The sequence below is a fragment of the Hippoglossus hippoglossus genome, chromosome 8, assembly GCF_009819705.1.
Source record: "Hippoglossus hippoglossus isolate fHipHip1 chromosome 8, fHipHip1.pri, whole genome shotgun sequence".
NCBI lineage: Eukaryota > Metazoa > Chordata > Actinopteri > Pleuronectiformes > Pleuronectidae > Hippoglossus > Hippoglossus hippoglossus.
The window spans coordinates 9,037,548-9,048,885 of NC_047158.1; the positions used below are offsets into that span (position 1 = coordinate 9,037,548).

Genomic DNA, 11,338 nt, shown 5'->3' on the forward strand with positions numbered 1-11,338 from the left:
GCATTGACACCATTTTACTTCATGGGGAAGAATGGCAGCACTGCCCTCTCCCTCCTGTCCCAGTTTATAAGATAAAGGCCCCGAGGCTCTGGGAGGAACTCCTGCAGGTTGTGGCACCAGGCCCGGCCTTGGATTATCCAATAACAACAATGATGTAGGGTGCAGGGTTATTATGTGCAACAAAAAAAAACTGTTTATTTTTTAATAATTGTAATGTCCTACAAAGACACGTGACTGAAATATTCGCAGAAAATTCGATATAAAGAAGTGTTGTCGATTTCCTATTTATATTTGGAAATAGTAACAGGATGTGTTCGATAGGTGTAAAAAGAAAAATCAAGTTTCACAGTCTCATTTATTGTCATTTTTATTTTACCACACAGTTGGTTGAATACAAAGTTGAAAGACTTGAATTTCATGAAAAAAAAAAAGATCAGCCACACATGGGATTCCTTCGTTTTCACAGACTATTAACATTAATTACAAAAACAACACAATAAATACGTGCAATAATAATAATAATAATAATAATAATAATAATAATGATAATAATAATAATAATAACTTACTCAACAGAAGATAAAATTCAAATAAAAATTTAAATATTGAATCAACTTTTTTAAATGATATACAGTGCAATGGCTCAAGTAGCAGAATACGAGTAAATAAGTAAAAAACGAAAATGAGAAAAAAAAAATTGATTTCATTTCATGTATATGATTTTTTTTAGAAGTTAAAACATTTTGGCGAACCCAGCCAGATTCGTTGGGTGTTAATTCAATTGTGCAAGCCTGTGTGTGTCCGTGTGTGTGTGTGCGTGTGTGCGTGTGTGCGTGCGCGCACCCGTGCGTGCAACAGCAGTGCTGATGAAACACATCCAGTGTCTTCCTGGGCCTTGCTGCCTCGCTCTCTGGTCTCGTTGGGTTTTGCATAGATGTAAAACAATTGGATTGATTCGCTGGAGAACAGATTCTTCTAAAACTACCCAACTAGCACATTTATCTGGGTGCAGCATTTCCCACTGCAACTTCTTTACATTTCACAATTTCAACTAAACACACCCTCCACTCAAAATATCACACGTACAGACGAGTAAATGTGATTTGCATTAGCTTGTTAATTGATTTATTCCTATTTCTTAGAAAATCGCCGCCAGTGTCAGGGTGCAGCTGCAGCCAGTGATGTCGTGGTCAATAAATAAGTGGCTAAACTTTGACTGCCAGTCTTCAAAAACGCAAACAACCATCAACACAAACACAGTTCACATTTTAAAAAACATTGATGATTTGAGATTCCCTCATTCAGGGGTCTTGTGATTTGTTAATCAAATTTCCTCTTGGATAATTGTGTCAGCCTTTTAAAAGCTGGATAAATTGTGTTGCGCAGAGTGAGACTGGATCAGATGGATTGTCCTCCACTACACCCCTGACTATAGCAAACCAATGGTTCAATATTGAATAAATTAAAGGAGAACACCAATGATAACATCTCTCCAGAATCTCTATGTCCTGGTGCGTACGCTTGTCAAAAAAGTGTGCCGTGGATAGATTGTTGATTGCAATGTTTACGCTCAATAGGCTTCTCGTTTCTAATTGTGAAAAAACGCGTTCAGTTCGTCATACACGGGGGCCCGTTCGTGGTGTAAGTGCATGTCGTGGTAAGGCAGGACGTTTTCAGAGTGAATGCCACTGCGGGCCCCCGAGGAGCCAAACACCAGGTTGTGGGCCCCGCTGGGCCTGGAGCCTGGCAGGCCGGAGTAATGCATAGAGTAGTGGTACCCCTTCTCGTTTTCGGGGGACGCGGGGCCTTGGTGCTTCGCAGAAAAGTTGCCATTGACGCACAGAGGAGGGCTGTGGGGCCCCTCATAGTCGGGGCTGTTATACTCCGGGGATCCGCCCCCAGGGTACGCAGAATCGTAAGTGGAGCCGTAGCCGTGCGTCCTGAGCGGGAGCGAGTTCGAGCCCGGCTGGCAGTGGGGGCTGGACAGACGCGCGCACTGGTAAGGGTAGGAATGCATGGAGAAGGAGCCGGATCCGTACCTGCTCCCGTCCTGACACTGCTGCTCGGTCAGGAAGTTGCGGGAGTTCAGCTGCAGGCACCCCGCCACTAGGTTGGTCGTGGGCTGCGAGAGTCCCTTGCACAGCGTCTGGACGTAGGACACGAGGTCGGGCCTTTTCCCAGCGCGCAATATCTCCGACAGGGCCCAGATATAGTTCTTAGCCAACCGCAGCGTCTCGATTTTGGACAGTTTTTGCGTTTTGGAGTAGCAGGGCACAACTTTACGCAGATTGTCGAGCGCAGAGTTCAGGTCGTGCATGCGGGTCCTCTCCCGCGCGTTGGCCTTTGTCCGTCGCACTTTGGAGCGCTCCATCCGGGCCGGGGTCATTTTGCGCTTCTTGGGGCCCCTCTTCTTGGGTCTGTCCCCCTCTGTGTCCTCTGCGTCGTCCTCTTCGTCTATTTCGTCGTCGTCGTCGTCGTCGTCGTCGTCTTCCCCATTGTGCTCGGACTGTGTCAGGCTGCCTCCTCTTAGGTCGGAGCCGTCCATGTCCTCGTGAGTGTCCTGATCGTCATCCTTGAGCTTGGGATCGTCTCCGTCGCTGTCGTCCGCCCAGCCGGAGTATTTCTGCACGTCGGGAAGCAGCGAGGGGTCACTGAAAAGCCTCGTCAACATTGTGGCTCTGCAAGAAAGGAAAATACATATTAAAAAAAGAGACATCACAAGCTCCGGGCATGGACACTATCTATGAGTATTTATAATGAAATTAAGAAAACCATCATTATGACTCCACGGTCGTTTGAGGTTAAACTCACTATTGCGCAGACTTTATGGTGATAAAGACCCGAATATTGTCCCTGTAGAAAAACCATTAAGCTCCACTGAGGAAGTATTAACTTCACCATGAAAGGTCAATAAATCTCGTTATTAACGTGGTCACTATTGCTCCTGTTTTTCTTAAATTACAGCCTGTTTGAATAATTTTTTTCCTCAAGTACAAAAAAGGTGTAAACTTTGGAAAAATTTAAAAGAGAGACCATAAAAAGAATCATCCCCTTAAAGCTTTACGCTGGTTTACAGCCAGACGCATCCCCATTTAATTCCCTGCTGTCATCCGTGTGCCCTGTCGCGTCCTCCCGCAGCGGGTCCCAGCGGCAGGGGCCACATTACAGGTCCCATGGGGGCCCCCACTTTCACTCCTCCTGACACCCATATATATACACTCCTGGCTGCATTCCAGCACTATTCATCCACACCCGTGCACCTCTCCTCGGAGGAGGCGAAAGAGGACTTTATTTAATTGATAGGCCGTGTCGAGCTCCGTTTAAAGTCAGGGCGGATTATTAAAATAAGGCTTATGCTCAAATCCCGACTCAACCTGTAAAATAACTTTGAGGGCAATTGTAATATTATGGCCTGTAAGTTACACTGCTGAGAGGAAAGAAGGCGTACAACGAATAATAATAATAACGATAATTATAATAATAATGATAATAATAATAATTATGGTAAAATATTTCGGGGGGAGAAAATCACTATCGGCTCAGCTGTAACGAACCACAATGAAACCATTATTCGCCCATTAACTGCCAACAGTTAATTTAATTCATATGCAAACATGCTTTTTAATACGTCTGAAAATGAATAAACTAAATCGATGAGCCTACCACTCGATCAGTAAATGCAGTGCACCCCCCACAAAAGCAGACGAGTTGATCTCTGACAGCTTCAAAAAGCCTCCATTGGCTTCCCCCTTAACACCTTCCACTTCCCATCTATTATTATAGTGCAGCAGCAGCAGACACAGACCTGCAGCCCATGCTAAGGTAGGCTGTGATGCTTGGTTAATTATCTCGGGGGGTGTGCCAGGGGCAAAATCTAGTTTTTAAATCTCAGGCTCAGGAGGTTTGCTCAATTAGGAGAGTGAGAGAGAGGAGGAAAAAAAAAAAACACAACAACGTTTAATTAACAGAGCGTGCAGCTTACACGAAATAGATTTCACACATAATTCAGTATGCACGAGTGCATGATTTCAAAGCACTTTTTCCCCTTAACCCTTTACAAATGGAAATCGCGTGTACCCCTTTAGCCCTCGTTAAATATAAAAAAGCACAACTCGTTTACGCAAAGAAATCCAAAGCGCGCAGCAGCTCCGCGCATTTACTCCACTGCAACAACAACAACGAGTGTGGCTTTTATTTAGAAAAGACAATGTTATGACGGGGAAAGATTGCCGGGAGATAAAACTGCACAAACAGAGATTAATCACACCGCCTGTCAAAGTCAATGGCGCCGTCCCACCCTTTCATTTTGCTCCGAGGTTGAACATGCAAATCATCGACAGAACCTTCAATAAATCTCTCGTTAGGAGCGAGGACGTCCTTCGGTGCGGAACTGGTGTAAAAATCCTCCACGGGGACTCTTATCTTGCATCGTCTCTATTTTATTGTTATTCGAGGTCCAGACGCAGGAATCTGTGAAATCAAATCAGTGTCCGGTGAGATCTATATTCTCAGCCCGCGGTGGCGACTCCACAATCCTCAGGACTTGCTCCCGGTAAATGATCCCCGGAGGAGTGAGCAGGACCCGAGCGCTGGATTTGATTTTAGCTTTTTTTTTAATAATCCAGGTAGATTTGGATGTCAAAAGTTGAAGGGCACGCGGAGAGGGAGAGAGAGGGTGAGGGAGAGAGGGAGAGAGAGAGAGAGAGAGAGAGAGAGAGAGAGAGAGAGAGAGAGAGCTGTTCGTGCATGAAGCGCGCCCATACGGAGATCCAATAAACTGACAAACATGGACATGCATGTGTGTGTGGATCCAGGTTTTTTGGATCAGAAAAACGTGCCATCGCCTAAATAGACACTGCAAAGAGTCACTGATAACAGAGCAAAGTCACTGACATAAGGTGCATAGATATATAAAATCTATAAACATATGGATCCATGCCCATTGATTAGCCCTTTACCCTGCAGATCATACGCACTAAAGGTGATTTAATCCACCAACGCACGCTATTAAAAGTATATTAGAACTATTTGCATAATAAAACACAACCTTGAATGATTATACATCTCATTATTAGATTACATTTCTCCTCCATTTTGGACCACCGTGCACTTCTGCATCCACATGTATTTATTGTTATCACTCTAATATTATCTAAGTGTTGTTTGTGTTCCAACTTACCTCGTCTCGAGCTCGTCGCAGGGGACTGGAGGGTAAATAATAATAATAATAATAATAATAATTAAAAAAAAAACACGCGCTGGAGTTTCAGACCATCTTCAGGGACCTCCCGAGCGAAGCAACGCTCCTTGTCAATGTGTGTAGGTGCAGGCAGCGCGCGCCTCTCTTCCACCGACGCTGCTGATGGTGCCTCTCTCTCCCCCAGTGCGCGCACTCCAATCACCCGAGCTCGTGTGCGTCCTGGCGCGTCTGTGTGTAGTATATGTGTGAGTATGCATGCATGTACGTGTGTATGACTGTGTGTGAGAGTGTGTGTGGCAACTGTGAGCTACCGGTGACGGGGGTTACATACCAGCTAAGGCTGCGATGCCAGCGCCCATATGGCTGGCACGTCACCGGCAAGAGCCATCACATGAGAGCCCGGTGATTGACATGCGCCCGCATTTGCCCTCCCGGGGGATAGAGAGACACAGGGAGAGAGAGAGAGAGAGAGAGAGAGAGAGAGAGAGAGAGAGAGAAAGAGAGAGAGAGAGAGAGATGGTGGTGGAGGAGGAGATGGAGGAGGTGGAGGAGGAGGAGGAGGAGGAGGGCCCCGCCATCTGTCACCGCGCTAGCGCTCACACAGCCAGAAAAAAAGGAGGAAAAACAGAAGAGAGAGAGAGAGAGAGACAGAGAGAGAGGGAGAAAATAAAATGGTGGAACAACAAAACTCATCATTGCTGACCCGTGCTGCTGCTTCCGTGGATGTAGGCAATTTGTTTCAGTCAAACCTGTGAATTTTCACCCCATTCACCTGCCAGAACTCACCATGCAATGCAATGTGGAGCACATAATGGGAGTTAAATATACGTCTGAGTGTGATCAGGTCGATGCAGATCTTATAGACTCGCTATAAATCCGTATGTGAGTGTTGCACCCCTCAGGGTCATGCATGAAGTGCCTATGTAAGCTATAAAATCGCCTCTATATGCATTAAGTCACAGCACAGCAGATAAACTGTGACCTCCAGCCCCAACAAGAGCTGCTATAAAACCACATCTACAAAAAACAATCACTCAATAATCTCCTGTCAAAGGCTCTTTTCTCTTATACAAGTTATCAGCCATAAGAGGATCATGTGATCGCACTCGATGAAGTCAATTATGACATTACATCAATTCACTCTTCTGCAAATGGAAGGTGGGTTGCGAGGCTCAGCCTCCGCCACAGCCCTGGCTCAGAGGCAGCATGGGGGGCGAGGGGGGATGGGGTTGCATTATAAGTGCATTAAGGCCGTGGAACAGAAGGCATATTGTTTATTTATTTACCTAATCAGATTATGCTTCAATGTATTCGGTGGAACGACAACCAAAACCAATTGTGATTTGTTGTGGGCACAGCAGCGGGCGCAGATGACCCCTTTGCCAAAGACAGGCAACATATAATATTACATATGCTCTGCTGCATGCATGCACGGTGTGGGTGTGTGTGTTTGTGTGTGTTTGCGTGCATTTCTGTTTAAGCGTGGCGATCAAATGTTTGCTGGTAGCCGTGTCCGAACGCGTGAGCTTTGCCAGAGCTGATAGTGCTGGTGATCACAACCTGCAGTGCTGAGGGAGGGGTGCCCATTAGAGAGAGAGAAAGAGGGAAAGAGACACAGAGATTGACTGGAAATAAGGGGGGGAGAGAGAGAGAAAGTGAGACCCAGGTGTGCAGGCCCACTAGGGATGTATGACAAATGAGGAGAGGGGGGGAGTGTAGCTGTAGATGACAGGGATGCTGGTGCTGGTAGGAGCTGGCAGAGGTGCCCAAAACATCAGTGGCTTAAATGCAAGAGTTCCTTGCCACCAGCGTCCTCGTCCCCCACAGTGGTCTACGTCATGCATTGTGTCCATCCCAGCTATGAAATGTCTCTATTTAGCAGACATTAGTGGAGTTAATGTGGGAGAAATGAGCTCAATGACCACCAAGTCCAACTTGGCACAAAGACACCCGTCGGGCTGTGGGGAGCAGGGACCTGGAGGCTGAGAAATAGCTGATAGAAGCTCATCATGTCCTTGGGCCTGGATCACCCCCACATCTCCTCCGCAGCCGCAAACCGAGGGGGCGTTTGGCGGCCTGCGGGGGTCATCCCTGGGGTCACCAGTGGTGTGGCAGCTGTGGCTAGGGAGCCGTGATGCTGCACATTCACTAATGTGTCTCATCCCTTATGGGATGAGGGGAGGGTAACCTGGCACAACCCCAAACCGTGGTGGGGTGATTGTGTCGGTGTGTGTTTGTGTGTGTGTGTGTGTGGAGGGACGGTAGACGGGCTTCACGGCCACGCAGCCAAATCGGTGCCCTCTCTTAACTCAGCTGCACTGGCAATTGGGGGAGATGCGAGCACGGCGGCCATGGGGGGGTTGATGCTCCTCAACAAGTTCCAAACAACCTTCAGGTCACCTTGCCAAAATAAATGCTGAATGTCAACAGTGTGGCTTTAGCCAGCAGTGAGCTCAAGGCGACTCCAATCAGGAAGGCTTTGATTTGATATTGAAACGCTGAAGGAGAGCTTGTTTGGAATTACGATATTTTAGAACGACTTTGCATCCTGTTTGTTTGCGGATTAATCTTAACCAAGGGCCACCTGCTGTGCTTTTTCATTGAGGCTGCGTGCTCGAAATCCAAATGCAGAATTGAGGCCCTTCCTTTTTATGATATCAAAATCCCCATCACTCTTTTTTCCCTCTGTGGTCAAATGGCTTTTCAAAGTCATCAAGCCACACCTTCGTATACCTTTGTCATCTCCCCCCCTCCCCCTCCCCCTCCTCCTCCCCTTCCTCCCTTTCTCACTGTCAGACATGTGAGGTGATGACCTGCACTTCACTTGTCTTTCTGGAAGAAGTGCAAACTTCTGCTGGCACAAATATGAAATACAGCACACACACACACACACACACACACACACACACACACTCACACACACACACACACAGTCCCACCCACCCCCACCAGACTCCCGGACCCCATCTGCACTCTCCTCTCTCCAGCCCCCTAATTGCATATGCACAAATGCAAATGCCTATTAATTAATTACTTGACTAATTAGTGCAGTGGTATTTTAGAGCGATAAATCAAGTGGAGATGGGGCCGAGGATGGCGGGGCAGGAGGAGGGCCGCGCGGAGCATCGACAATGAACCCACACCAGAGGGAGTGCTCCCACTGTTCGGGTCCTGTGTGTGGGTGTGTGCAGTGGAGGGGACGTGCACGCTGGAGCCCAGGAAGTGAAGCACGGCTTAAAGGGTCCTGAAGAGGTGAGTGGGTGAGGGGGTGAGGGGAGTACAGGCCTGATTTCTGTCCTTCCAGAGAGAGAGGAGGGAAGGAATCGGGTTGCACATGAGATGCGACCTCTGCTCCGCCAATTGTGTTGGTACCTGGCGTGTGGCCAAACCTGAACGCTCGTTGCACCTACTCTCACAAAGGAGAACCAACATGGCTGCTCCTAAACACTGATCATGTAAAGCCGGTACAATAGTTCAGTGAGCATAACAGTTGGCATCGTTTACGCAGTGATACTGATGTGATAATTGTGGCATCTGTGATTGGGAGGTGAATGATCCTGGCAGCCGTGAGGAAAGCATGGGTATCCTTCCATCTTTGTGCGTGTGAGTGTGTGTGTGGGTGTCTGTAGGTGTGCCAGCCCCCCGCCATAGGTGCCCATGGAGATCTCCGGACTGAAATATTCATTCTTGTTTGCTCGCCCAGACTGCGTGGTCCTAATTGCAGCTCCACCTCTCCCTCACGCCTGGCTTTGGCTGCAGCAGCGGAGACGAACCTCATCTGGGAGCAGGATGCCTGTGTCAGAATGTGTGTGCGTGTAGGTGTGTGTAGGTGTGTGCATCCGTCCTCCTTCTTCCGGCGGATGGTGGATTTGTGCTTGGCTCTCTCATCCCTCACTTTCCCGCTCATTCACAAACACCTGCACATCTCCAAGGAGTGGGTCTTGTCATTGCTCTGTCAAATCCATTCATGTCATTCTCCTGCGTGTGTGTGTGTGTGTGTGTGTGTGTGTGTGTGTGTGTGTGTGTGTGTGTGTGTGTGTGTGTGTGTGTGTGTCACAGTCTCGGTGTGTTACAGCTCGTCCTCAAGCCTCCTTCTTTCTGCTTGTGTTGGGAGACGACTATTGATCTGTCATTCGATCTGTCCGTCCACAGGGTGTGTGTGTGTGTGAGGCTCTGGAGTTTTTCATCAGTTCCCGTGCCAACCCAACCCGTGCCCGGCCAAGCTGAACCATCTTGTGGGATTTTTGGCTTTTAATTATAGTAAGAGAGGATTAATTATGGCAGTGGAAACAAGGGGCCATGCATTATTGATGCTATGAGTGAAGGGCTGGAGGGGGTAGAGGGTGCTAATTAAATCACTGCCCTACTGCCACATCCTCCTCTGTCTCTGCCTCCACCATGTCTTCCACCTGCTACATCTCCAGCACCCCACCCTACTTTTTCCCCTTGCACCCACCCACTCATATATACTGTAAACACCCACATGGTCAATCAAAGAAACACATTTATCTTGGTTTTTCTGTCTTCACGCTCCGACTTAAATTCCCCATATTTAAGAGTAAGAATACCTTTTGCTGCCTTACCTTGTCACCACTCCCACTTCAGTTTCACTTTCAGTGTTTCCTTCACCTACATGGGTCCTAGCCATGGGCCATTTGGCTTCTCTCTCCACAGTATCTCGGTTTTCACGCTGCCACATCCCCATTTAGAGTGATCTATCCATTTATCCATCTCGTTATTGTCTCTCGAAAGTGACAGGTTTTAAATTTGCTTTCATCCCAAATGAACAACTCAGTTTCAATTCCAACCCCATTAAGGAAGCTCCCACCAGTCTGAGCCTTATGCTACAAGCGCCAAATGTGACAGAAGGCTGCCATCTACTGGAATTTAAGCAGAACTGCCATGTTTGTCACTTTTGTGCACCTTCTGTCCGACAATAATTGTTATCTGCTGTTTGGCTTTATCCAAACTTTAACATAATTCTAAACATTATTTACCTGGCACACATGAAAACACAGTTACAAGGTATATGTTGTGAATGAAGAAATGGAAGCAAACAAAAAGAAACTAGAGTGTCAATCAGTAGAGTTCATACCTGCAGTCCCCTTAACTTTCAACGTATATAGTTTACTTTCAATATTTTATTTAATGTTAATATTTGTGTCGCTGTATATTGTATTGAATTGTTCAACGAGAGTGATAAAGTTTTATTATTATTATGACACAATATATCAATGAATGAATATCAACTCAGATTTCTCTCTCTCTCACTCACACACATGCACACAACAAAATAAGCTCAGAAAATGTTAAAGGAGAAAAGGAAAAAATTGGTTTATTTTTGATATCATATTGCTGCTCACTTTAAAACAATCACATCACATTGAGAAAAGAGAGAGTGGAAAAGTAAAAGAACAAAAAAAAGACAGAAAAAGAATTAAGAGTTCATACAACGTCTTTCCACGGTCGTTTACTTCTGACCCGGGGGGGAGGAGATAGAGGAGGTGGAGGAGGACAGCGTCGGCTGCGTCAGAGCCTCAGCACACACACACACACACACACATGCTCGTCCCACAGTTTTTGCAGGTCAGAGGTTAAAAAAGTGTCACACTGTTTTTTTTTATATACAAACACTCGCCCAGATGATACAAACAGCAAGATTTATTCATCCTGGGACATGACAGGAAACCTTCATATATATACGGAGCCTTTTTACTTCAGATCATTTCAAATTAAATTAGACGGATACTAAATAAAACCATTTATGATTATCATTGACTCCAAAACATGAGCGAGAAAGAGAAAGACCAAGTTAGAATCAGTGGTACGAAGAGAAGCAGAAGGTTTGTGCAGTGTGAGACAGTGCAGTGTCTGGTTTGAGGCTCTTCTACAGACAGTAGAGAAACAGGACAGAGCTGAGCAACGTCAGATTAGAAAAATAGCTCTTACAACACTCTCATGACACAAAGCATGAGCAAGGTGATGATAGAAAAGTGTCAACATGCAAAAAAGGTTTCAAATGACATTTTTTGGATGAATTATCAGGGCGTCAGTTCAGTTGAGGCGTGGAGGAAACGACAGGAAACCATATTTTAAACAAACTGGAGGTAGCTTTGCCCTTTAAATCGCCTCTTGGTT

The 11,338-nt window shown here is 46.4% G+C and overlaps 1 protein-coding gene and 1 long non-coding RNA gene across 3 annotated transcripts; one reads left to right on the forward strand and one right to left on the reverse strand.

The window, feature by feature from the left end:
• Positions 1-349: 349 nt before the first annotated feature.
• Positions 350-5,588, reverse strand: LOC117765749 (neurogenic differentiation factor 2-like). 2 transcript variants are annotated; one of them, XM_034592209.1, is made up of 2 exons: positions 5,180-5,588; positions 350-2,678 (listed from the first exon to the last, which is right to left on the reverse strand). In XM_034592209.1, exon 2 carries the CDS (start codon positions 2,669-2,671, stop codon positions 1,589-1,591), a length of 1,083 nt encoding a protein of 360 aa, XP_034448100.1. In that variant the 5' UTR covers positions 2,672-2,678; positions 5,180-5,588; the 3' UTR covers positions 350-1,588. The 2 variants fall into 2 exon arrangements, with proteins under 2 accessions (XP_034448100.1, XP_034448101.1); XM_034592210.1 differs by lacking the exon at positions 5,180-5,588 and adding an exon at positions 4,344-4,662 and having other exon boundaries at positions 731-2,678.
• A 2,484-nt stretch (positions 5,589-8,072) lies between these two features.
• LOC117765751 lies at positions 8,073-10,794 on the forward strand. Its single transcript, XR_004614615.1, has 2 exons — positions 8,073-8,132; positions 10,742-10,794. It is a non-coding gene; the product is annotated as an uncharacterized LOC117765751 (long non-coding RNA).
• Positions 10,795-11,338: the final 544 nt, after the last annotated feature.